Raw genomic sequence first — 26,215 nt, forward strand, 5'->3', positions numbered from 1 at the left:
AAAATAATTGTAGATTTACACAAGAGTTTCAAAGATAGTACCAAGAGTTCCTGTATACCCTTCATCTACTTTGTCCTAATGTTAATATCTTACATCATCATGGTACATTTATTAAAACTAAGAAATTGATATAGGTACAATACTATTAACCAAACTGTAGTCTTAGATTTCACTAGTTTTTTCACTCATGTTCCTTTTCCATTTCAGGATTCAGTTTAGGATACCATACTGTAGTTAGTCATCATGTATCCTTAGTCTCCTCTAATCTTTGACAGTTTTCAGTCTTTCCTTGTCTTTTATGACCTTGATACTTTTGAAGGGTACTGGTCAGCTCTTTTGTAGATGTCTCTCCATTTGGGTTTTGGTTTCTCATGATTAGACTTGGCATTATGGATTTTGGGAAAGTATACCACAGAAGTGAAGTACCCTTCTCACTGGATCACATCAAAGTATGATATCAACATAGTATTAGCATGGCTTATTACTGGTGATGGTAACTTTTGATCATTTGGTTGAGATTGTGTACACGTTTCTTCACTGAAAAAGTCACGATTTTTCCCTTTTCGTGTTATTTTTCTTTTCCATTTCCATAAAATGACAGTACCTAGTCATATTTGTTGGAAATCAGTTGCCAAGTCTGGCCCACTCTGAATAGAAGAAGAATTAAGCTTCACTTCCAGGAGGAAAGCATATCAAAGAATTTGCGGACATATGTTAAAAGCACCACAGTAATTAATAAATATTTTAGGGGAGATACTCTCAGGCTATGCAGATGTCCTATTTCTCCTTAAAGTTTCACCCTCTGATTTTAGCATTCATCGGTCTTTCCTGTCTTTGTTTTCTTCCTTTCTTCCTTTTCCTTCCTTTCCTTCCTTCCTTCCTTCCTTCCTTCCTTCCTTCCTTCCTTCCTTCCTTCCTTCCTTCCTTCCTTCCTTCCTTCCTTTCCTTCCTTTCCTTCCTTTCCTTCCTTTCTCTCTCTCTCTCTCTCTCTCTCTCTCTCTCTCTCTGTGTTTGTGTGTGTGTGTGTTTAGTACTTCCTGTCTGGTACTACAAGATGCTTCTAGTCCCTTTCAGTGGAAAGAGCTAGGAAATGTATGTATGTATATTAATCTATTTATACACACATCTATATTTATTTCTCTATCTGTATGTATATTAAAATAAGCATGGGATTATACTGGTATCTCTGACTCTAATCCAGCACCACAAGATTCATTCTTGTCTTCCCCCTTGCTTATTTGTGACTTCTTTGTAAGAAATTTAGCTCTCTCCGGGCGCGGTGGATCAAGCCTGTAATCCCAGCACTTTGGGAGGCCGAGACGGGTGGATCACGAGGTCAGGAGATCGAGACCATCCTGGCTAACACGGTGAAACCCCGTCTCTACTAAAAAATACAAAAAACTAGCCGGACGAGGTGGCAGGCGCCTGTAGTCCCAGCTACTCGGGAGGCTGAGGCCGGAGAATGGCGCGAACCTGGGAGGCGGAGCTTGCAGTGAGCTGAGATCCGGCCACTGCACTCCAGCCTGGGTGACAGAGCGAGACTCCGTCTCAAAAAAAAAAAAAGAAATTTAGCTCTCATTCTCTACAGTGTATTTACTTATTTGTGTAACCTGTAGTTTCAGTGATTACTCCTGTGAGAAACAGATTTACCAACTAGAGTACAATGTTTGCCTACAGTTTGTTTGTTTTTATCCTTACAGTATCCAGTAGTAACATTGTTTTATGAAGCTACTTAGATCAGCTCCTTTTGTTTTCCTCCCTGAGGTTATATCAGACGTTTGTTATGCAGTTAGATTTCGTTTGTTATAGTCTGCAGTCTATCCTGGGTTCCCAGATATTCTGGTTATTTTTAAAAATTTGCATACAGTGGGCAGCTGCAGTGGTTCATACCTCTAATCCCAGCACTTTGGGATGCCAAGGAGGACGATTGCTTGGGCCTAGAAGTTTGAGATCAGCTTGGGTAACACAGTGAGAGCCCATCTCTACAAAAAAAAAAATTAGCCAGGCATGGTGGCACATACCTGTAGTCCCAACAGGAGGATTGCTTGAGCCAGGGAGGTCAAGGCTGCAGTGAGTCATGATGGGGCCACTGCACTCTAGCCTGGAAAACAAAGTGAGACTCTGTCTCAAAAAAAACATTTTCTAAATTTTTTGCATACATACAGTAAAGTGTACTTTTTAGGATGTTTAGTTGTATGGATTTTGACAGATGCATAGAGTCAGATATATACCCCACAGTACCATACTGAACAGTTCTATCACCCTAAAAAATCCCTTATAATGGCCCCTTTGTAGTCAACCCCTCTATCTCCCCCAATCTCTGGCAATGACTTACATGTTTTCCATCACTATCGTTTTGCCTTTTCCAGAATGTCTTAAAATGAAATCATGCAATATGCAACCTTTGAGGTTTGGCTTTTTTCACTTAGCAAAATACATTTTTTTTTTAAAGATAGATAGATAGATAGATTGATTGATTGATTTGAGACAGGGTCTCACTCTGTTGCCCAGGGTGGGGTGCAGTGGCACCATCTCAGCTCACTGCAGTGTCAACTTCCTGGGCTCTAGCAATCCTCCCACCTCAGCCCCCCAGGTAGCTGGGACTATAGGCGTGTGCCACACCATACCTGGCTAATTTTTGTATTTTTTGTAGAGACAGGGTTTCACCATGTTGCCCAGGCCGGTCTGGAACTCCTGAGTTCAAGCAATCCACCTGCCTTGGGCTAGGATTATAGGCATGAGCCACTGCGCCTGGCCAGCAAAATATGTTTAAAATTCTTCCATGTTGTTGCATGCGTCCAGTGCTCTTTATTGCTGAGTAGTATTTCATTGTTTGCATGTACCATAGTTTGTCTATTCACCTTTTTTTTTTATTCGAAACAGAGTTTCGCCCTTGTTGCCCAGGCTGGAGTGCAGTGGTGCGATCTCGGCTCACTGCAACCTCCGCCTCCTGGGTTCAAGGGATTCTCCTGCCTCAGCCTCCCGACTAGTTGGGATTACACGTGCCTGCCACCGCACCCAGCTAATTTTTATATTTTTAGTAGAGATTGGGTTTTGCCATGTTGGCCAGGATGGTCTGGAACTCCTGACCTCAGGTGATCCTCCCACCTTGGCCTCCTAAAGTGCTGGGATTACAGGCGTGAGCCACCATGCCCAGCCAATGTTGAGCTTCTTTTCATATCCTTATTTGCCATCTGTCTATCCTTGGTGAAGTGTCTGTCAGATCTTCCGCCCACAGGAGTGGGGTTGTTTTCTTATTGTTGAATTTTAAGAGTTTTTTTTTTTTTTGAGAGGAAGTTTTGCTCTTGTCGCCCAGGCTGGAGTGCAATGGCATGATCTCGGCTTACTGCAACCTTCACCTCCCGGGTTCAAGCAATTCTCCTGCCTCAGCCTCCTGAGTAGCTGGGATTATAGGTGCCTGCCACCACACCCGGCTAATTTTTTGTATTTTTAGTAGAGACGGGGTTTCACCATGTTGGGCAGGCTAGTCTCGAACTCCTGACCTTAGGTGATCCACCTAACTCGGCCTCCCAAAGTGCAGGGATTACAGGCATGAGCCACCGTGCCCGGCCAAGAGTTCTTTATGTATATCCTGGGTACAAATCCTTTATCAGTATGTTATTCACAAATATTTTCTCCCAATCTGTGGCTTATTTTTTCATTCTCTTCACACTATCTTTCACAGAGCAAAAGTTCTACATTTTTATAATGCCCTATTTAATTTATCTTTTTTTCTTTTATGAATTGTATCTTTGAAGTCATTTTAAAAACTCATTGTCAAGCCCAGGATCATGCAAGTTTTCTGTTCTTTTCTTTTCTTTCTTTCTTTTTTTTTTTTGAGTCAGAGTCTCGCACTGTCACATGGGCTGAAGTGCAATGGCATGATCTCAGCTCACCGCAACCTCTGCCTCCTGGGTTCAAGAGATTCTCCTGCCTCAGCCTCCCAAGTAGCTGGGATTACAGGCGCCCATCACCATGCCCGGCTATTTTTTTTTTGTATTTTTAGTAGAGGCCGGGGTTTCACTATGTTGGCAGGCTGGTCTTGAACTCCTGACCTTGGGATCCACCTGCCTCGACCTCTCAAAATGCTGGGATTACAGGCCTGAGCCACTGCACCTGGCAAAATTTTCTTTTTTTAAAAAAAGAAGTTTTATAATTTTTATAAGTTTTATAACTTTATAAGTTTTTATAAGTTTTATAATTTTGCATTGTACATTTAGGTCTGTGATCAACTTTCAATTAACTTTTGTATAATGTGGTATATCAGATACATATGGATATTCATTTGTAACACCTTTTTTGAAATACTATCTTTTCTCCATTGAATTGCCTTTGTACCTTTGTCAAAAATCAGTTGATTATATTTGTGAGTCTGTTTCTGGTATCTCTGTTGTGTTCCATTGATCTGTGTGTCTGCTCTTTCACAAATACCACATTGTCTTGATTGTTGTAGCTTTATAATAAATCTTGAAATTGAATAGTGTTAGCTCTCCAGCTTATCTACATTATTGTTTTAATCCCTGTTATAGATGCATCATGATTTACTTAACCAGTTTTCCACCGAAGGACATTTGAAGTGTTCAGTTTCTTGCTGTTATAAATGATGCAGAGATGAACATCTCTGCACTTACGTCTGCACTTACGTATTTTTGCCCTTATATGATTCTCTCCTCAGGGTAAATTTCTAGAATGATATTATTGGTTGAGAGGCTACACACATGAGTTTTTTTTCCCATCTTCTTCCACTTCAACAGCTTTAGTAGAGGGTATATTTTGTATTATTGTTCTTATTGAGGTTAAAATCACCTAACATTAATAAAAATGAACAATTCAGTGACATAGTACAATCACAAGGTACTACAACCACCACATGTATTTAGTTGCAAAATAGTTAATCACCCCAAAAAGAAAATCGCATACTCATTAAGCAGTTACTCCCCATTTCTCCTTCCATGCAGCCTCTGGAAACCTCCAGTCTGCTTTCTCTCTCTATCGATTTACCTATTCTGGGTTATTCTTTTTTTTTTTTTTTTTGAGATGGAGTCTCACTCTGTCGCCCAGACTGGAGTGCAGTGGTGCGATTTCAGCTCACTGCAAGCTCCGTACCAGGTTCACACCATTCTCCTGCCTCAGCCTCCCAAGTAGCTGGGACTGCAGGTGTCTGCCACCACGCCCAGCGAATTTTTTTTGTATTTTTAGTAGAGACAGGGTTTCACAGTGTTAGCCAGGCTGGTCTCGATCTCCTGACCTGGTGATCTGCCCACCTCAGCCTCCTAAAAGTGCTGGGATTACAGGTGTGAGCCACTGCACCCGGCCTATTCTGGGTTATTTCATATAAATGGGATCAGGGATCAGACAACGTGTGATCTTTTGTGTCTGGCTGTTGCTGCTGCCTTTTTTTTTCTTTTTTTTTTTGAGACGGAGTCTCGCTCTGTCGCCCAGGCTGGAGTGCAGTGGCGCGATCTCGGCTCACTGCAAGCTCCGCCTCCCGGGTTCACGCCATTCTCCTGCCTCAGCCTCCCGAGTAGCTGGGACTACAGGCGCCCACAACCGCGCCCGGCTAATTTTTTGTATTTTTAGTAGAGACGGGGTTTCACCGTGGTCTCGATCTCCTGACCTTGTGATCCGCCCGCCTCGGCCTCCCAAAGTGCTGGGATTACAGGCGTGAGCCACCGCGCCCGGCACCCGGCTAGTTTTTTTGTATTTTTTAGTAGAGACGGGGTTTCACCGTGTTAGCCGGGATCGTCTCTCGATCTCCTGGCCTCGTGATCCGCCCGTCTCGGCCTCCCAAAGTGCTGGGATTACAGGCTTGAGCCACCGCGCCCGACCTTTTTTTTTTTTTTTTGAGACGGAGTCTCGCTCTGTCACCCAGGCTGGAGTGCAGTGGCCGGATCGCAGCTCACTGCAAGCTCCGCCTCCCGGGTTCACGCCATTCTCCTGCCTCAGCCTCCGGAGTAGCTGGGACTACAGGCACCCGCCACCTCGCCCGGCTAGTTTTTTTTGTATTTTTTTAGTAGAGACGGGGTTTCACCGTGTTAGCCAGGATGGTCTCGATCTCCTGACCTCGTGATCCGCCCGTCTCGGCCTCCCAAAGTGCTGGGATTACAGGTTTGAGCCACCGCGCCCGGCCTTTTTTTTTTTTTTAAATATAGAGGTGGAGTCTTGCTATGTGGCCAAGGCTGGTTCCAAACTCCTGGGCTCAAGCGATCATCCGACCTCTGCCTCCCAAAGTGCTGGGATTACAGGCGTTAGCCACCACTGTGTCTGACTTCTTTCACTTACATTAGCTGTAGCATGTATTGGTACTTTATTCCTTTTAATAGTTGAATAATTTTCCATTGTGTATATATATACTATAGTTAGTTAATCTGTGGATAGACATTAGCACCTTTAGGCTATTGTAAATAACACTACTGTGAACTATGTTATTACAATACTATGTTATTGTAAATAACACTACTATGAACATGAGTGTACATGTTTGTTTTAGTACCTGTTTTGAATTATTTGGGGTATATACTAGGGAGTGGAATTGCTACATCATATGGTAATTCTGTATTTAACTTTTTAAGGAACTGCCATATTGTTTTTCACAGTAGCTATACCATTTTACATTTCCACCAGCAAAGTACAAGGGTACCAAATTTCTCCCTATCTATTCTAACACTTACTATTTTCCTTTTTAAAAAATTGTAACCATCTTAGTGGGTATGAAAGTGGTATCTTACTGTGGTTTTGATTTATATTTCCGTAATGACTAACGATTTTGGACATTTTCTGGTGTGTTTGTTGACCATTTGTATCTTCTTTGGAAAAATATCTATTCAAAGTCCTTTGCTCATTTTACACGTGAGTTGTTTTTTTTTTGTTGAGTTGTACACATTATATTTTGAAAGATATTGCCGTACTACTTTGGAGACCATGAAACAGACATACCAGTAGGATGTCTGTTTCACCTCACACGTGCAGTTCTGTGTATTCCCTGTCTTTTTCATCTTTGTCAATCTGGTAAATAAGAAATGGATTTCTTTTTAATTTCATTTCCCAGGGAGGTTAATTATCTTTTCAAGGATATATTGGCTATTTGTGTTTCTCCTTAATTTTATTTTTGTAGAGATGTTGTCCCTTTGTTACCAGGGGTGGTCTTGAACTCCTGGCCTCAATCAGTCCTCACACCTTGGCGTTACAAAGCACTGGGATTACAGATGTGAGCCACTTTACCTAGCTTGGCCATTTGTGTTTTTCTTTTTTGTGTTTTCTGTTTGCTCTGCCTTTTATTTATTTATTTCTTTGAGACAGGGTCTTATTCTGTTTCCCAGGCTGGAGTGCTGTGGTGTGATCTCTGCTCACTGTAGCCTCCACCTCCTGGGCTCAAGCGGTCCTTCCACCTCAGCCTACCGAGTAGCTGGGATTACAGTTGTGTGCCACCACACCTAATTTTTTTTTTTTTTTTTTTTTGAGACAGTCTTACTCTGTCACCCAGGCTGGAGTGCAGTGGCGTGGTCTCGGCTCACGGCAGCCTCTGCCTCCTGGGTTCAAGCAATTCTCCTGCCTCAGCCTCCCAAGTAGCTGGGACTATGGGCACGCGCCACCACAGCCAGCTAATTTTTGTATTTTTAGTAGAGACAGGGTTTCACCATGTTGGCCAGAATGGACACCTAACTAATTTTTGTTTGTTTGTTTCTGTAGAGATGGGGTTTTGCCATGTTGCCCAGGCTGGTCGTGAACTCCTGAGCTCAAGCGATCTGCCTATCTTGGCCTCCCAAAATGTTGGGATTATAGGCGTGAGGCACCATTCCTGGCCAGTCTTTCAAAAAATATATATATATAGACCAGCCTAACCAACATAGACAATCCCTGTCTCTACTAAAAATATAAAAATTAGCTGTTCGTGGTGGCGCATGCCTGTAATCTCAGCTACTTGGGAGGCTGAGGCAAGAGAATCACTTGAACCCAGGAGGCGGAGGTTGCAGTGAGCTGAGATCGTCCCACCACACTCCACTATGGGTGACAGAGTGAGAAAAAAAATAAATAAATAAAAATTAGCCGAACATGGGTGTGGTGTGGTGGTGCACACCTGTAGTCCCTGCTACTTGGTAGGCTGAGGTGGGGTGATCACTTTAGTCCAATTTAGATCAATTTAGTCGACGGAGCAACATACCATCTCAGAAAAAAAAGTCATTGATTGCTAGTGTTGCTAGTGTAAATGAACACATACCCAGGGCTTTCATGCCTTTATTGCCCCTGTTGCTCTTCCCTACGTACTTGTAGATAATTGGAGATTAACTGTGGGGGTCCTGTGTTATCCAGGCATACTTAGGTCTGGATATGTTTGGTTAGCTACTCAATTTCCTTGCCTTTTCTTTTTTTTTTTTCTTTTTCTTTTTTTGGTTTACTTCTCGCTACTTAACACAGTACTTGTAATAGTGGTTTTCTTTTTTTTTGCTTTTTTTTCTTTTTTTTTCTGGTTTTTAAGAGACAGGGTCGTGCTCTGTTGCCCAGGCTGGAGTGCGGTGGTGCGATCTCAGCTGACTGCAGCTGTAACTTCCCAGGCTCAAGCGATTCTCCGACCTCAGCTTCCCAAGTAGCTGGGACCACAGGCGTGTGCCAGCAGGCCCAGCTAATTTTTTAATTTTTTTATGGAGACGGAGTTTCATCATGTTACCCAGGCTGGTTTCTAACTCCTAGGCTCAAGTGATCCACCCACCTCAGCCTCCCAGAGTGTTGGGTTTACAGGCATGAGCTACCCCCACACCAGCCATCTAACAGTGGTTTTCAACCCCAGCTTCGTATTATAATCACCTGGAGAGCATTAAAAAATACTGATGCCCACTTTGGGAGGCTGAGGCAGGCGGATCATGAGTTCAAGAGATCGAGACCATCCTGGCTAACTTGGTGAAACCCCGTCTCTACTAAAAATACAAAAATTAGCTGGGCACATTGGCGCGCGCCTGTAGTCCCAGCTATTTGGGAGGCTGAGGCAGGAGAATCGCTTGAACCCGGGAGACGGAAGTTGCAGTGAGCCGAGATCGTGTCACTGCACTCCAGCCTGGCGACACAGCGAGATTCTGTCTCAAAAACAACAAAAAAATAGTGATACCTAGGCCTATACTTAGTGAGGGTCTATTGATTAGATTATTTTTCTAACTCGAAGATGCCACTAGTCTCCTAATTTATAGTCTGTCTTTTTTTGTTTGTTTGTTTTGAGACAGAATCTCGCTCTATCACCCAGGCTGGAGTGTAGTGGCATGATCTTGGCTTACTGCAACCTCCTGGGTTCAAGCAATTCTTGTGCCTCAGCCTCCCCAGTAGCTGGGACTACAGGCGCATACCACCACACTCAGCTAATTTTTTGTATTTTAAGTAGAGACAGGGTTTCACTATGTTGGCCAACCTGGTCTTCAACTCCTGGCCTTAAGTGATGTGTCTGCCTCAGCCTCCCTAATCCTGGGATTACAGACATGAACCACCGCATCTGGCCTATAGTCTGTCTTTAAGGTCTTCATTTAGCCTGGTAGGCAGTTATATTTTTTGGGAAAACTGGGTTTTAGTTCCAGCTGTGCCACTCACTCACTGTATGTATAACCTAGGACAAGTTACTGACCCTCTCTAGGCCTTAGTTTCCTCTTTGGTTGTATTAAGCAGAGAAGACTCATTGGATTAGATCAGGTATTAGAAACTTTTTCAATGAAGAGATAGACAGTAAATATTTTAGGCTTTATGGGCCATACATTATCTGTCTTGGTGTCTAAAGCTCCTTACAACGCTGGTATTTTGTGTTTCTTTTAGGCCCTAGCCAGGGTAACAAGAGCGAAACTCTCACAAAGAGCCAAGGAAAATCTTGTTTAACCACTACCAATTAAATATAAATAATGTCAAGCACTTACATAGTGCTTATCTGCCTGGCATCATTCTAAACATTTTGCATGCACTAACACTAATCTTCAAATAACCCAATAAAGAGTGTAGGTGCTCATATTATCCCCATTTTACAGATGAGGACACTTGAAGCAACGAAAAATTAGGTATTTAAATAATCTGCTAACTGAAGGCCACCGCTGGATGGTAGAGGCAAAATTTGAACCTAGATGGTCCACTCCATTATCCTATATTATCTCCTCATAACTTAGATATGCACCTCCAAATACTGAAGTACCTCAGCTATCATACGCTATTTGAGGTATCTTGAGATAAAATATCACTGAACTCATCAAAGATGGGCCAATCTTGAGGCTGTACAGATGGCCAAAGAATGGAAACTTTATTATGAACCTTATTTTCTCTCTTAAGCCCTTTGTTTGTGTGTCAGCATTATGGTCACATGGTGTTGTCTGTGTGTATATTTGTAGCTTTCTCTCTTGCCTACTCTTCAGAACCTTGAATGGCTGGGCACGGTGGCTCACGCCTGTAATCCCAGCACTTGAGGAGGCCGAGGTAGGTGGATCATGAGGTCAGGAGATCGAGATCATCCTAACATGGTGAGACCCCATCTCTACTAAAAATACAAAAAAATTAGCCAGGCTTGGTGGCAGGCTCTTCTAGTCCCAGCTACTTGGGAAGCTGAGGCAGGAGAATGGCGTGAACCCGGGAGGCGGAGCTTGCAGTGAGCCAAGATGGAGTCACTGCACTCCAGCCTGGGCGAAAGAGTGAGACTCCGTCTCAAAAAAAAAAAAAAAAAAAAAAAAAAGAATCTTGAAGGGGTTCAGTGTGTGGTAACTGTCTTTTCCTCAGTTTCTGGAATTTAATTTCACCTCAGGAGGAATTCATTACTTAAAGCAAACAAACACACCAGAGTCAAATGGGGATAAAAATTCTACTAAGTGGCAGCAGAAATAGCTTGGGTTATAGGCAGAGCAGCCTGGCATTAGTCCTGTCTCTGCTTCCCGCCAGTTATATGGCCAGGGGAGCCTGAGTATTCTCGAATATAAAATGTTGGGTGTTTGGACTGGATGGATGTTCTGAATTGCTTCTCCAGTGTTTGTTTGCAGGTGGACTCCAAGCAGCCATTGCAGAAGCTCTGTGTTGCAATTTCTCATGTTTTAACTTAAAAATGTGAGCCAATTTTGCATTCTCTGCGCTGTTTAGATGTAAAAATGTTTCAATTTTTTTTTTTTTTTACTACCTAGTAAGATTGATACTTCAGAAGAATGTATCATATGTATGTTATACATGTCTCAGTTTGAAAACTATGGCCTTGGCCAGGCGCAGTGGCTCACGCCTGTAATCCCAGCACTTTGGGAGGCTGAGGTGGGCGGATCACCTGAGGTCAGGAGTTTGAGACCAGCCTGACCAACATGGAGAAACCCCGTCTCTACTAAAAATACAAAACTAGCCGGGCATGGTGGTGGACGCCTATAATCCCAGCCACTCGGGAGGCTGAGGCAGGAGAATCCACTTGAACCCAGGAGGTGGAGGTTGCGGCAAGCCGAGATTGCACCACTGCACTCCAGCCTGGGCAACAAGAGCGAAACTCCATCTCAAAAAAAAAAAAAAAAAAAAAAGGCAGAAAACTGTGGCCTTATATGAAGTCCCTTTTCCCTTAAAGAGAAGAGCCATAGGAAGGAATAAAAGTCGTAATCTGCACTATAAATTCCAAACCATGAGTCTCATCACACTGACTCAACAGATCAGGCACAGATTCTTCTGCTATTTTATTTTATTTTATTTTATTTTATTTTATTTTATTTTATTTTTTATTTTATTTTATTTTATTTTATTTTTTATTTTATTTTATTTTATTTTATTTTATTTCATTTTATTTTATGTTATTTTATTTTATTTTATGTTATTTATTTTATTTTTTGAGACAGTGTCTTGCTTTGTCACCCAGGCTGGAGTGCAGTGGTGCAATCATGGCTCACAGCAGCCCTGACCTCCTGGCTCAAGCAATCCTCCCACCTCAGTCTCCTGAGTAGCAGAACTATAGGCACGTGCCACCACGCCTGGCTGGTTAAAACTGTTTTTTTGTTTTTGTTTTTGTTATTTTTTGTAGAGATGGGGTCTTTGTGTTGCCCAGGCTGGTTTCAAACTCCTCAGCTCAAGAGATCCTCCTATCTTGGCTTCCCAAGGTGTTGGGATTACAGGTGTGAGCCACTGTGCCTGGCCTTCTGCTTTCTGAGCATCTTAATGTGTCCAGTTTATTCAGCATATCTACAGTTGAATTTCTGCCAGAGTTAAAAAGAGTAATTGCCTTGATGTTCCTGCAGCAAACTTATTAGTCCTAACCCACTGAAGTTATGTTAAAAAAAAGTTTTCTTTTAATTAAAAAAGTAAAGTTAGTCAAGAAATCAGCCTTTCCCCTACTCTTCAAAATCTCTTCAGTTGAGTTTGTTTAAAGGAAAATCAACTTCTCAGTGAGTGTCAACATCTTAATTTTTCCTTTCATCTACATATGCTAAAACCATCTTTTCTCCTGAAGCTTGAACTATTAAAACTAGAAGAAATTAGCTGGGCGTGGTAACAGGTGCCTATAATCCCAGCTACTTGGGAGGCTCAGGCAGGAGAATCTCTTGAATCTGGAAGGGGGAGGTTGCAGTGAGCCAAAATCATGCCACTGCACTCCAGCCTGGGAGACAAAGACTCCATCTGAAAAAAAAAAAAAAAAAAAAAAAGAACTAGAAGAGATGTCAGATGTGAGAAACTTGAGGTTCCAGAAGAAAAACTTGACCGACTTCCTTCCTTCCTTCCTTCCCTCCTTCCTTCCTTCTCTCCCTCCCTCTCTCCCTCTTCCCTTTTCTTTCTTTTTTCTTCCCTTTCTTCCCTTTCTTTCCTCCCTTTCTTTTCCTTTTTCTTTCTTCTTCCTTTCCTTCCTTCCCTCCCTTCCTTCCTTTCTTTTTCTTTTCTTTTCTTTCCATTCTTTATCACTCTCTTTCTTTCCTTTCCTTTTCTTCTTTCCTTCCTTTCTTTCTTGTCTTGTTGTGCTGCCCAGGCTGGAGTGAAGTCGTGCAATTATGGCCCACTGCAGCTCGACCTCTTGGACTCAAATGACCCTCCCATCTTAGCCTCCTGAGTAGTTGGGACTACAGGTGCGCGCCACCATGCCTGACTGATTTTCTTGTTTTTGTTTTTTTTGTTTTTTTGTTTTTTTTTTTTGAGAAACAGAGTCTCACAATGTTGCCTAGCTGGTCTTGAACACTAGGCTCAAGTGATCCGCCTGCCTCAGCCACCCATGGTGCTGGGATTGCAGGCGTGAGCCACCATGCCTGACGAGAATCCTTACTGTTAACCACTTTTCTATATGCTATGTTCCTCTCGATGATGGAATGTCCACTGGACAGTTGAATATACAGGTCTGGCACCACAAAAAGAGAACTGGATTGTGGATATGGATTTTGAGAGTTATCAACACAACAGTGGTTGTAGAAGCCATGGGTGTCACTCAGAGAACGTTCATAATACAAAAAGGCAGATGGATGCCATAAAGACTGCCATTTCTCAGTATTGTTTCTGACAGATACTGCTAATAGATTGAGGGGGTGGCCTGCCCCTCCACACCTGTGGGTGTTTCTCGTTAGGTGGAACAAGAGACTTGAGAAAAGAAATGAGACACAGAGACAAAGTATAGAGAAAGAAAAAGTGGGCCCAGGGGACCAGCGCTCAGCTTACAGAGGACCCACGCGGGCACCGGTCTCTGAGTTCCCTTAGTATTTATTGATAATTATCTTTACCATCTTAAAGATAAGGGAGTGGCTGGACAATAGGATCATTGTAGGGAGGAAATCAGCAGTAAGACATATGAACAAAAATCTCTGTGACATGAATAAGTTTAAAGGAAAATGCTGTGCCTTGAGATGCATATGCAAACATCTCCATAAACCTTTTAGCAGCATTGTTTCAGCCTATCACATGGGGAGAAACCTTGGACAGTACCTAGCTTTCCTAGGCAGAGGTCCCTGCGACCTTTGGCCGTGTACGTGTACCTGGGTAGTTGAAATTAAGGGAATGGTGATGACTTTTAACCAGCAAGGTGCCTTCAGGCACTTGTTTAACAAAGACACATCCTGCACAGCCCAAAATCCATTAAACCTTGAGTCACCACAGCACATGTCTCTTGCAAGGACAAGGTTGGGGGTAGGGTCACAGATTAACAGCATCTCAAATACAGAACAAAATGGAGTGTCTTATGTCTACTTCTTTCTATATAGACACAGTAACAGGCTGATCTCTCTTTTCTCCAGATAGATCAGTGGCTGGCCTCAGTAAAGTAGATGGAGGAAGGTCTAGTGGGATAGGAAGAAAAACCTGGAAAGAATGGTGCTCTTGAAGCCCCAAAGTGGAGTGATTTATGAAGGAGAGAGAGCGCAGTAGTATCAGATTGTTGCTTTTTCCATTACTTGTTTTGAGAGCTTTGTAGAAAAGTGTTATATTTGGCAGTTAGGGTTCATTAATGATCTCAGTGAGATATCCATAGGGCAGTGGAGGGCAGCAAGCAGTGGATGATTATACTGAGCCATAATCCAAGGTTGTGGTTTTCAAGGCAGGTGTAATCCACTGAGGCAGGAAAGTGATTGAAGGACTTTAGGATCTAATTTGAAATGGGAAGGACATAAGTGAAAAGGTGGAAGATAACTTATAGGGAAGGAACCAACAAGGGGTGGGGGCAGCTTTTCCTTTTGCTTATAGACAGCTATGTGGGGACATCACAGCCAGCACTCAGAGCTCTGGGATTTGCCCACTGCCACGGACATTGCTGCTGATTAGCACACTCAGGACCACCCTATAGCAAGGCAGCCCAAAGGGATGGAGGCTTAAAAGGATGGGATCTTTGGCTGTACACTTAAAAAACTCAGGGGAGTATCTGCAAGGTGATATTTCTTTAGATCAGGGTTTCTCAATTTCAGGACTGTTGACATTTTGGGGCCAGATAAATTTTTTTTTTGTTTTTTTGGGTTTTTTTTGAGACGGAGTCTCGCTCTGTCGCTCATGCTGAAGTGCAGTGGTGCGATCTTGGCTCACTGCAAGCTCCGCTTTCTGAGTTCATGCCATTCTCCTGCCTCAGCCTCTCGAGTAGCTGGGACTACAGGTGCCTGCCACTACGCCTGGCTAATTTTTTGTATTTTTAGTTGAGACAGGGTTTCACCGTGTTAGCCAAGATGGTCTCAATCTCCTGACCTTGTGATCCGCCCGCCTCGGCCTCCCAAAGTGCTGGGATTACAAGCGTGAGCCACCGTGCCCGGCCTGGGGCCGGATAATTCTTTGTGTTTGGGGCTGATGGCTAGACCAGAGTGCATCATTGGATGTGTAGCAGCATCTTTGGCCTCTACCCTCTAAATGCTAGTAGCACCCCCCAGCCCTGTAGTTGTGACAATCAAAAATGTTTCTCACTGGGTGCAGTGACTCATACCAGCACTCTGGGAGACCGAGGCTGGTGGATCACCTGAGGTCAGGAGTTTGAGACCAGCCTGGCCAACATAGCAAAACCCCGTCTCTACTAAAAACACAAGCATTAGCCAGGCACGGTGGCAGACACCTGTAATCCCAGCTACTCGGGAGGCTGAGGCAGGAGAATTGCTGGAACCTGGGAGGTGGAGGTTGCCGTGAGCTGAGATCACACCACTGCACCTTAGCCTGGGCAACAGAGCAAGACTCTGTCTCAAAAAAAAAAAAAAAAGAAAAAATTTCTGGACATTGCCAGATGTCTCCCAGTGAACAAAATCACTTGAGTTGAGAACCATGGCTCTGGATTCTGCTGGTTTTCTTCTTCTAGGTCTCTGTTGTGGATTTCTTTTTTTGTTTTTTGATTTTTCCATATCTTTTGTTGTTGTTTATGGGTTTATTTTTTTTCATATCTTTTTTTTTTTTTTTTTTTTTTTTTGAGACAGAGTCTCGCTCTGTCGCCCGGGCTGGAGTGCAGTGGCCGGATCTCAGCTCACTGCAAGCTCCGCCTCCCGGATTTACACCATTCTCCTGCCTCAGCCTCCCGAGTAGCTGGGACTATAGGCGCCCGCCACCTCGCCCGGCTAGTTTTTTGCATTTTTTAGTAGAGACGGGGTTTCACCGTGTTAGCCAGGATGGTCTCGATCTCCTGACCTTGTGATCCGCCCTTCTCAGCCTCCCAAAGTGCAGGGATTACAGGCTTGAGCCACCGCGCCCGGCCTTTCATATCTTTTTTTTTCTCTGTTGTAGATTTCTTTTGCCTTCATTAGTTCCTCCAGGCGCTTCAGCTCTGTTGATCTGGAGAGTTAAGGTTATTTCAGCCTTGCACCATTTTTCCAAATTTTTTTTTCAGTCTGGAAATAAACCATCAATAGAGGTGAAACAAAGTGGTATATTTTTCTATAATGCCCAGTTTAATGCCTAGAACATTAAATGTTTAGTGATTATGCGCTTTTATATCATGTGTCTTCTTTTATTATAGCTGTTTGTGTCTAACTTGGACTCTCTGAGGACTAGGACTCTTTTTTAAGAGACAGGGCCTTGCTCTGTTGCCCAGGCTAGAGTGCAGGGGCACCTTTTTAGCTCACTACGGCCTTGAACTCCTGGGCCCAAGCAGTCCTCCTGCCTCAGCCTCCCAAGTAGCTGGGAGGCACGTGCCACCACACCCGACTAATTTTTAAATTTTTGGTGGAGATGGAGTCTCACTATGTTGACCAGGCTGGTCTTGAACTCCTGGTCTCTAGTGATCCTCCTACTCAGACTTTTAAAGTGCTGGGATTATAGGTGTGAGCCACCATGCCCGGCCATGGGACTTTCTTAATCTTCTTATCGTAACTAACATGTTGCAGTATACCTAACACATAGTAGACGCTTAGTAAATGTTTGTAGAGATAAGTCAATTATGTTAGATAATTGATGAAGTGGATTAAACCTGGAATTTTTCAGAATATTTCAGTCATCAGGACTTACAAAGAAGCCAGTAGTTCCTTAGTATTGTCAAAATATGGTTTGTGCAGAGAAAAGCATTTTATTCCAAATCATTTCTTTGTACTCAGATCACAAGTGTCCTTTGGAAGGGAGAAGGGGAAATGGAGCAGAGTGACTTGCTGTCTTTGAAAGATAACACAGATCCTTCTGGCTCTTCCCAGCATTCAGGCTGATTGTAGGTAGAGTGATGCTGAAACTGTAATTGAAGCTGAAAAATAGGGGAAATGTAAGGCATTCAGCTACAAATCTCACATGTGAATGTTTTCTAGGCTGGTAATAAAATCATAAGCCTGATTGTGGCATTTAGAGCATGGATGTAACTTAAACCTCTGGACCAAATGTGGTATTTACAAAACTGATTGATTTCTAAGTTTGTTTAGATATTTATGCTTGGTACAACTGTGAAAAATGTTGTGTTTTTGCTTCTTAACTGTTCAGTATGATTTTTTTTGATAAATAAAGGATACCCATAAAAACACCTAATTCATAACTATACAGCTCAATACATTATCAAAAAGTTAAAATACCTGTGTAACCACAACTCAACTGAATTTCAGTTCAAGAAAAAGAGCATTACAAGAAATAGAACATTACCAGCTCTCAATAATTTTGAAAATTTTATTTCATTGATGCTATTCACTAGTTTCTTATTATGCCTAAAAGCTATCATCCAAGACTTTTTAAAATTGTGATATAACATTGACCATTAACCATTTCGGTGGCCATTTTAGCCATTTCAGTGTTTCAGTGGCATTAAGTACAATCACATTGTTCTGCAGCCATTACCACCTTCCATCTCCAATAGGTTTTTATCTTCTTAAAATGAAACTCTGTACTAGTTAAACAATAAATCCCTATTCTCCCCTCTCCCCAGCTCCTGGTAACTAATATTCTACTTTATGTCTCTATGAATTTGGCTACTCTAGGTACGTCATATACGTGAGATCATACGGTGTTTGTCCTTTTGTGATTGGCTTATTTCACTTAGCAGAGTATGTTCAAAGTTATCTATGTTGTAGGATGTGTCATAATTTCCTGCCTTTCTTTTTTTCTTTTTTTTTTCTTTTTTTTTTTGAGACAGAGCCTTGCTCTCTTGCCCAGGCTGGAGTGCAATGGTGCGATCTCGGCTCACTGCAACATCTGCCTCCTAGGTTCAAGCAATTCTTCTGTCTTAGCCTCCTGAGTAGCTGGGATTACAGGTGCCTGCTACCATGCCTGGCTAATTTTTATATTATTAGTAGAGATAGGGTTTCACCATATTGGTCAGGCTGGTCTTGAACTCCTGACCTCAGGTGATCCATCCACCTCAGCCTCCCAAAGGTCTGGGATTACAGGCATGACCCACTGCACCCGGCCAGTTTCCTACCTTTCTTAAGGCTGAATAATACTCATTGTATGCATAGACTGTATTTTGTTTGTCCATTTATTTGTGGATGGATACTTGGATTACTTCACCTTTTGGCTATTGTGGATAATGCTGCTGTGAACATGGATGTGTAAATATCTGTTCAACCCCCTGCCTTCAATTCTTTTGGGTATATACCTGAAGTGGAATTGCTAGGTTGTATGTTAATTCTGTATTTTTTTTTTTTTTTTGAGACGGAGTCTCGCTCTGTCGCCCAGGCTGGAGTGCAGTGGCCGGATCTCAGCTCACTGCAAGCTCCGCCTCCTGGGTTCACGCCATTCTCCTGCCTCAGCCTCCCGAGTAGCTGGGACTACAGGCGCCCACCACCTCGCCCGGCTATTTTTTTGTATTTTTTTAGTAGAGACGGGGTTTCACCGTGTTAGCCAGGATGGTCTCGATCTCCTGACCTCGTGATCCACCCGTCTCGGCCTCCCAAAGTGCTGGGATTACAGGCTTGAGCCACCGCGCCCGGCTGTTAATTCTGTTTTATTTTTTTGAGGAACTGCCATACTGTTTTTCTTCCAGTTTTTGTTGTTGTTTTTAAGTTCTAGAGATGGGGTCTCATTATGTTGCCTAGGTTGATCTTGAACTCCTGGGTCTGCCTCAGCCTTCCAAAATGTTGGGATTACAGGCATGAGCCACCTTGCCCTTCCCGAAACTGCCATATTGTTTTCCATAATAGCTGCACCATTTTACATTCCCCTCAGCAATGCACAAGGGTTCCAGTTTCTCTACATCCTTGCTAACATTTGCTATTTTCTGTTTCTTTTTTTCTTTTTCTAATAGCCATTATAATGAGTGCAAAGTACATCCATGTCTTTTTTTTTTTTGAGACAGACTCTCGTTCTGTTACCCAGGCTGGAGTGCAGTGGCACCATCTCCGCTCACTGCAACCTCTGCCCTCTGGGTTCAAGCGATTCTCCTGCCTCAGCCTCCTGAGTAGCTGGGATTACAGGTGCACACCACCACTCCTGGCTAATTTTTGTATTTTTAGTAAAGACGGGGTTTCACCATGTTGGTCAGGCTGGTCTCGAACTCCTGATCTCATGATCTGCCTGCCTCGGCCTCCCAAAGTGCTGGAATTACAGACGTGAGCCACCACAACTGGCTGTCTTTTTCTAAATAAACTTTTTGTAATGGAAATTTCCCAACATATAAAGAAAGTAGGGCAAATAATGAAATGAACTACCCATATATCCATCACCTAGAGTCTATAATTATGAGCACTTGGCCAATCGTGTTTCACTTATAGTCTTGTCTCTCCTTTCCCTATTGTTGCAATGCAGGTCACAGTCATATACTTTAATTTATTGTACTTTAATATACTATTATACAGGTTGAGTATCCATTATGCAAAATGCTTGGGACCAGAAGTGTTTTGATTTCCTAGTTTTTTCTGATTTTGGAATATTTGCATTATATTTACCAATTAAACATCCCAAATCTGAAAATCTAAAATCCAAAATACTCCAGTGAGCATTTCCTCTGAGTGCTGTGTTTGGTGTTCAGAAGTTTTCAGTTTTGCATTTAGTTAATGACTATAAAACATACCCATAAAACCATATTAAATGTAAATCAGATGTCTAGTCTTTATCACCCACATCTTTATGTCCCATTTCTTTTCATCTGAATGTGTAAGAGGCAAAGAGTTAACAGATCACCCAAAGATGACAATTTATATTAGTAAGCAAGATTTAGTACTTTTGTGAGTTATAGTTTTTGTTAACTCTGTGAGTAAGAGCTCTGCTTTCTTTAAACCATTAATACTCTTTTCTTCTTCCTCATATTTGGTGGCATTTGTATTATCTATCATAAGCAGTATAATAGGCCACTTCCTTTAGTAAATAAGGTGAGCTAGCTCTGGGTTACCTTCTGTTTGAATTATATTTGTGTGTCCATTTGTTTAAACTCACCATTTTAAGGGCCTCTAGAAGATACACCTAAAGGCAGATTACAGGAAGAAATTTTATCTAGCCTTCTAGGGTTTGTGATAGAAGGTGCTGGTAGAGATATTTATATTTTGACCTTGTTGGAAGTGTGGGTAATTGTACATTTGCAGCTATGGATTTGACACTGATTAACATTAATTAACATTAATCTCAGTGTAAAAATTTAGAATCCTTTTTACCGTAACATACTTAACAGGGGTTAGAAATCCTCTACTAGCAAAATCAGGTTGTTGCTATGTGAGCTCTTTAAAATGTGATCATTTGGAATTCTAAGCTACAGCAGAGTCAACCAAGGGCTGTGGGAAAAGAGGGAGACAGAGAGGAATAAACAGTTATTATTAACTCTTTCCTCCCTTTAGTTTTCTTCTTTTTTTTTGAGACAAAGTAGTGCAATGGTATGATCTCAGCTCACTGCAACCTCTGCCTTTCAGGCACAAGGATCCTCCCACCTCAGCCTCCCCAGTAGTGGAACTACAGGTGTGTGCCACCACACCTGGCTAATTTTTGCATTTTTTGGAGAGACGCAGTTTCGCCATGTTGCCCAGGCTGGTCTTGAACTCATGAACTCAAGTGATCTGCCTGCCTCAGCCTCCCAAAGTGCTGGGATTACAGGTGTGAGCCTCTATACCTGGCCTCTTTCATTGTTTTTTTGTTTTTGTTTTTGTTTGAGATGGAGTCGAGTCTCGCTCTGTTGCCCAGGCTAGAATGGTGTAATCTTGGCTCACTGCAAACTCTGCCTTCTGGGTTCAAGCGATTCTCCTGCCTCAGCCTCCTGAGTATAGCTGAGATTATAGGCACACGCCACCACACCCAGCTAATTTTTTGTGTGTTTTTAGTAGAGATGGGGTTTCACCATGTTGGTCAGGCTGGTCTCAAACTCCTGACATCGTGATCTGCCTGCCTTGGCCTTTCAGAGTGCTGGGATTACAGGCATGAGCCACTGCATCCGGCCTCCCCTTTGCTTTTCTTAATTTGCACAGAAGACAGCAGTGTATAATAACCATATGACCTTGTATAACATTAGAAGGAAGTCTTGTTCAAGATACACAGAAAAGAATACTCTATGATTTATGATTCCATTAATTTTCAGGTATGAGAATTTGAGTCTGCTGTCAGGCACAAATTAAATGAGTTTAAAAGGCAGAATTGATACTCCTTATGGCTCTAATTTACGTTATTTTTTATTTATATGCTGTTTTACTATTTACTGATTTTATTTCATTGAAGATAGCTTATATCCTTGCTTGGTAAATGACCTCAGTCGCTAAGAGCATAGAGGCTTCTGAGTTTTAAACAGTAACACTAAAATTATTTCCCTTTCTCTTTTAGTTATAGTGATAGTAGTAGTGATAATGACAGCGATTAGGTAGTAGTGACCCTCACATGGCCCTTACAATGTGCCAGGCAAAAACCAAGTGCTTTTTAGTAGTAACTCATTTAATCCCCACAACAACCCTATGAGATAGATATTATTATTTTCATTTTATTGATGAGGGATTAAGGCCCAGAGAGGTTAGTAACTGACTTCTCCAACTACAAATAACTAGTAAGTGGCAGAGCTAGGACATGAGCTGAGGCAGCCTGGCGCCAGGGTCTTTCCTCCTAACCATTACACTGTACCGTACTTATTTGACACCCATGTAAGTAAAGGGAAACGTGAGATAAAAATGCTTTTAACATCTTTGTGGGCTCTACAGAACTTATTATTTGTTCATTCAGTGCTCCCTGTAGAATCAGTGATTACAGAGAACATTTAATCTCAAAGTATTCATCCCTATTTTCAAACTAGTATTTTCAGATCTGTTCTTGGAGACCTTGCATTTAGAAAAAGTACACTTGAACTTTTTAGTCGAATTGGCAGATCAAGAGCCCACAGACAGGATATTGCCTTTGAGTATTGAGATTGTCCTTGCTGACCCCTGAAGCAGTAATTTTGATAGATCACAATGTTTCCACTAGAGTACAGCAGTATTAGGGGTTCTGACTTCAAAGTGTGTATATGTATGTTTTCTGTGTATTTTTGTAGACTCCTTCTCCACAAAGGGAACCAATCTTATACAAATTCTGAAGACCTTTTCGAGCCATTTAAATCCAAGAAATACCTAAGCATTTTGAAGTAGAACTATGAGCAATGAATGCAAAATGTTACCTTTCTGGAGTCTTGTGATAAGCAAAATAAATAAAACACCCTGCCCAATTTGCAGGGCTTTAACGTTCTGGCCATGCGGCATTCGTTTTTACTAATTCTGGGCATGTATTTACATATCCTTCTTACCTTTAAATCTGAGCTAATAGCTACTATTTGATAAGAAAACCAATGCTCTGTTTTCTTCTTTCTTTCTTTTGGGTTTCTTGGATCTGACTGTGCCCTCTGTTAGAATACGTCTGGTGCTTTGGGTCAGTGAAGTGTTTGGCAGGAGGGAGAAACAGATTAATATTTCTGTTCATAAGTATGCATTTTGTATGGATGTGGTTGACTTTCTCATGTAAATTTTCTTTCCCCTAGGTTTATGAAGGCCTAGACATCATCACCAACAAGGTTTCTGCCCAAGAGCAGAGAATATGCCGGCACCACATGATCAGCTTTGTGGATCCTCTTGTGACCAATTACACCGTGGTGGACTTCAGAAATAGAGCAACTGCTCTGATATCCTTAGGAAAGGCAGCAGCTGGGTTTGGTGGGTGAAAGCAGCCCAAGCCAAGAGAGAAGTTTTCCTTCTAGTGGCAATTTCTTCTCAGAAGGGGCACCCAAGGCCTAACTACTGATAGATGCCATCCCCATCAGACTATGGACTGAAAGATACAGTGTCTTTGTCACTCAAATTCTTGTCCTTAGACTGTGGCATCATCATCCTCTGGGAACTTGTTAGAAATGCTGATTCTTGGGCCCCACTCTAGACCTACTGAATCAGAATCTGCATTGTAATAGGAGTCCCCAGTAATTCATATGCACATTAAAATTTGAGAAGCACTGTTTTAGTGATAAGAACACTGATTTAAGGCCGGGCGCGGTGGCTCAAGCCTGTAATCCCAGCACTTTGGGAGGCCGAGACGGGTGGATCACGAGGTCAGGAGATCGAGACCATCCTGGTGAACACGGTGAAACCCCGTCTCTACTAAAAAATACAAAAAACTAGCCGGGCGAGATGGCGGGCGCCTGTAGTCCCAGTTACTTGGGAGGCTGAGGCAGGAGAATGGCGTAAACCCGGGAGGCGGAGCTTGCAGTGAGCTGAGATCCGGCCACTGCACTCCAGCCTGGGCGACAGAGCGAGACTCCGCCTCAAAAAAAAAAAAAAAAAAAAAAAAAGAACACTGATTTAAGAATCAGAAAATTTGTGTTACAGTCCTAGAACTGACTTTTTTACCATGTGAATTTTACTGGGTAAAGCATTTCCTTAACCCCACTGAGCTTCAGTTTTCTATCTTTTAAATGGAGATACGAAGTTAATCTATAAATATAATGGAGTTATAGTTAGAATTTCAAAGGGATTGTTAGATGGGAGAGGACTGGAAAATATAGTTCTGGGTAAAACCAAGAAATTTTTGCAAAAAGAATAATGTAAGGGGGATTGCCCTTATGTCTTAACATGCAGACTGCCTTTAGTATCTGGATTGCTATATATTAAAAGATTGAAAAGTCATAATAATTATAATAGCATGGAACTTATTTAGTACTAGATATATTTGTGGCACAGAATAGAAAACCCAGATATAGATTCAAATGGAAGTGTGTAAATTTTTTTTTTTTCCTCCTAGAGACAGTCTCACTCTGTTGCCTAGGTTAGAGTGCAGTGGCACTGTCATGGCTCGTTGCTGCCTTGACCTCCTGGGCTCAGGTGATCCTCCCACCTCAGCCTCCCAAGTATCTGGGGCTACAGGTGCTTACCACCACACCCAGCTAATTATTTTTATTTTATTATCATTATTTTTTGAGACGGAGTCTTGCCCTGTCACCTAGGCTGGAGTGTAATGGCGCAATCTTGGATCACTGCAATCTCCGCCTCCCAGGTTTAAGTGATTCCTCTGCCTCAGCCTACCGAGTAGCTGGGACTACAGGCATGCGCCACCATACCCGGCTAAGTTTTTGTATCTTTAGTAGAGACAGGGTTTCACCAGGCTAGTCTCGAACTCCTGACCTCGTGATCCACCTGCCTCGGCCTCCCAAAGTGCTGGGATTACAGACGTGAGCCACCGCACCAGGCTATTTTATTTTTTGTAGAGATGGATTTCGCTATGTTGCCAGGCTGGGCTCAAGTGGTCCTTCCGCCTCGGCCTCCCGAAGTGCTGGAATTACAAGTGTGAGCCACCACGCCTGGCCCCAATCAGCCTTCCTGATTCGACAGGTGAAGGTACTAACTACTGAGGCCCAAAGGGTAGAAGGGTGATTGTTCAATATCACAGTCATTTCATGGCTTGCACAAATAAGTTAAACCTTTTCCCGTGAAGTATGTCCTATCCCATCTTCTTTCCTCTTTCCACTCTCTCCTCTTCTGGAATCTTAACATTTTTCCCTTCCCCTTTTCATTGCTCACTTTCCCTTTGTTAATCATACTACAGGTTGAACATCTGAAAATCTAAAATCCAAAAGACTCCAAAATCCGAAATTTTTGGAGTGCTGAGATGATGCTCAAAGGAGATGCTCATTGGAGCATTTCAGTTTTCAGATTTTCAGATTTGGGATGCTCAACCAGTAAGTATAATGCAAATAATTCAAAATCTGAAACATTTCCTTGATCCCAAGTATTCTGGATAAGGGATATTTAACTTGTATACAATTTCCACTTTGCTCCCTATACTTAATTTAAAGGGGCAAATAGAGAATTTGTTTTCTCTTTTTAAAACAAATGATGTTTTCTCTTTATGATCCTTGATTGATAACATCTTTCTTCCCACTCCACCTTAACTGCTTAAGGGTTAGTGAGATTCTAGTAGAAATGAGGTGGTCTGTTTCTATGCTGGCAAGTTGGCCAACAAGGAGAAGAAGTGTGTAAATGATTATTTCCTGGATATTGAAAGTCTTTTTAAAAAAATTATTTTCAGCCAGGCACAATGGCGCACGCCTGTAACCTCAGCACTTTGGGAGGCTGCAGTGGGTGGATTGCTTGAACTCAGGAGTTGAAGATCAGCCTGGGCAAGCAACATGGTGAAACCTTAACCTCTACAAAAAATACAAAAATTAGCTAGATGTGGTGGTGCATGCTTACAGTCCCAGCTACTTGGCGGCGGGAGCTGAGGTGGGAGATAACTCGAGCCCTGGGAGGTCGAGGCTGCAGTGAACTGTTTTCGCGCCACTGCACTCCAGCCTTGGTGACGGAGTGAGACCCTGTCTCAAAAAAACAAAAATTATTCTCAGGAGCGAAGGCCTTCTTAAAGCAGATAATTATCTGTTCAATGGAGATTCTAAAGAGAAAAATGTAAAGTAGCAGAGATATAAAAACAATAGTGGCTAAAGTAAATTGAGTGCTTATTATTTTTTAGGCATTGTGGTAGGGGATTTCTGTGCATTGTCACATTTAATTCTTATGGGGATTTTTACAGATGAGAAAACTGAAGCTCAGACAGGCTGAGTAACTTGCCCAACAACTGAACCTGGAAATTGAAGTCTATTTATCTTCAGAACCTGTGCATCTCACTTAATTTGGTGAAGCCTCAAGTGGCAAAAATGTGATAGTCTCTCCTGATGGTAGAGACTGACTGAGTCTAAGAATCTTAGAGAAACCAGCTTGTGTTTTGCCTTAGAAGGCAAAGTCACGCAATGGATGCCACCTTGATGGCCTCCTGAGCAGCTGACACTTGGTTCTTTGAGAGTCCTCGGGCTTGTGCTTGTTGAACTGATTTGGAATACTAATAAAACTTTGACTTTTAGCAGCAAGACCTAGAAAGTTCTAGAACTGGAAGGAATTACCACTATGCATTTGTCTCTGGTTTCTGCAAGTCCCTCCAGAAGTGATTGGACATGATTCTGGAAATTTGTTGGAAACATTGAGGGGTGGTATGA

The 26,215-nt window shown here is 42.3% G+C and overlaps 1 protein-coding gene across 3 annotated transcripts in view; it reads left to right on the top strand.

Annotated features, from left to right (window-relative positions):
* The window catches only part of LOC105494793 (tRNA isopentenyltransferase 1), a 50,145-nt gene that overhangs the window by 10,733 nt on the left and 13,197 nt on the right, over window positions 1-26,215 (top strand). For all 3 annotated transcript variants that reach the window (XR_003021103.2, XM_011763622.3, XM_024796914.2), the window contains exon 2: window positions 22,724-22,864. Coding sequence is in view for 2 of the 3 variants with exons in the window: in XM_011763622.3 (XP_011761924.1) it covers window positions 22,724-22,864 (141 nt within the window). In the remaining variant the exon portion in view is untranslated. The remainder of the gene's footprint in view (window positions 1-22,723; window positions 22,865-26,215) is intronic.

This window comes from Macaca nemestrina, chromosome 1 (assembly GCF_043159975.1).
Source record: "Macaca nemestrina isolate mMacNem1 chromosome 1, mMacNem.hap1, whole genome shotgun sequence".
Classification (NCBI taxonomy): Eukaryota; Metazoa; Chordata; class Mammalia; order Primates; family Cercopithecidae; genus Macaca; species Macaca nemestrina.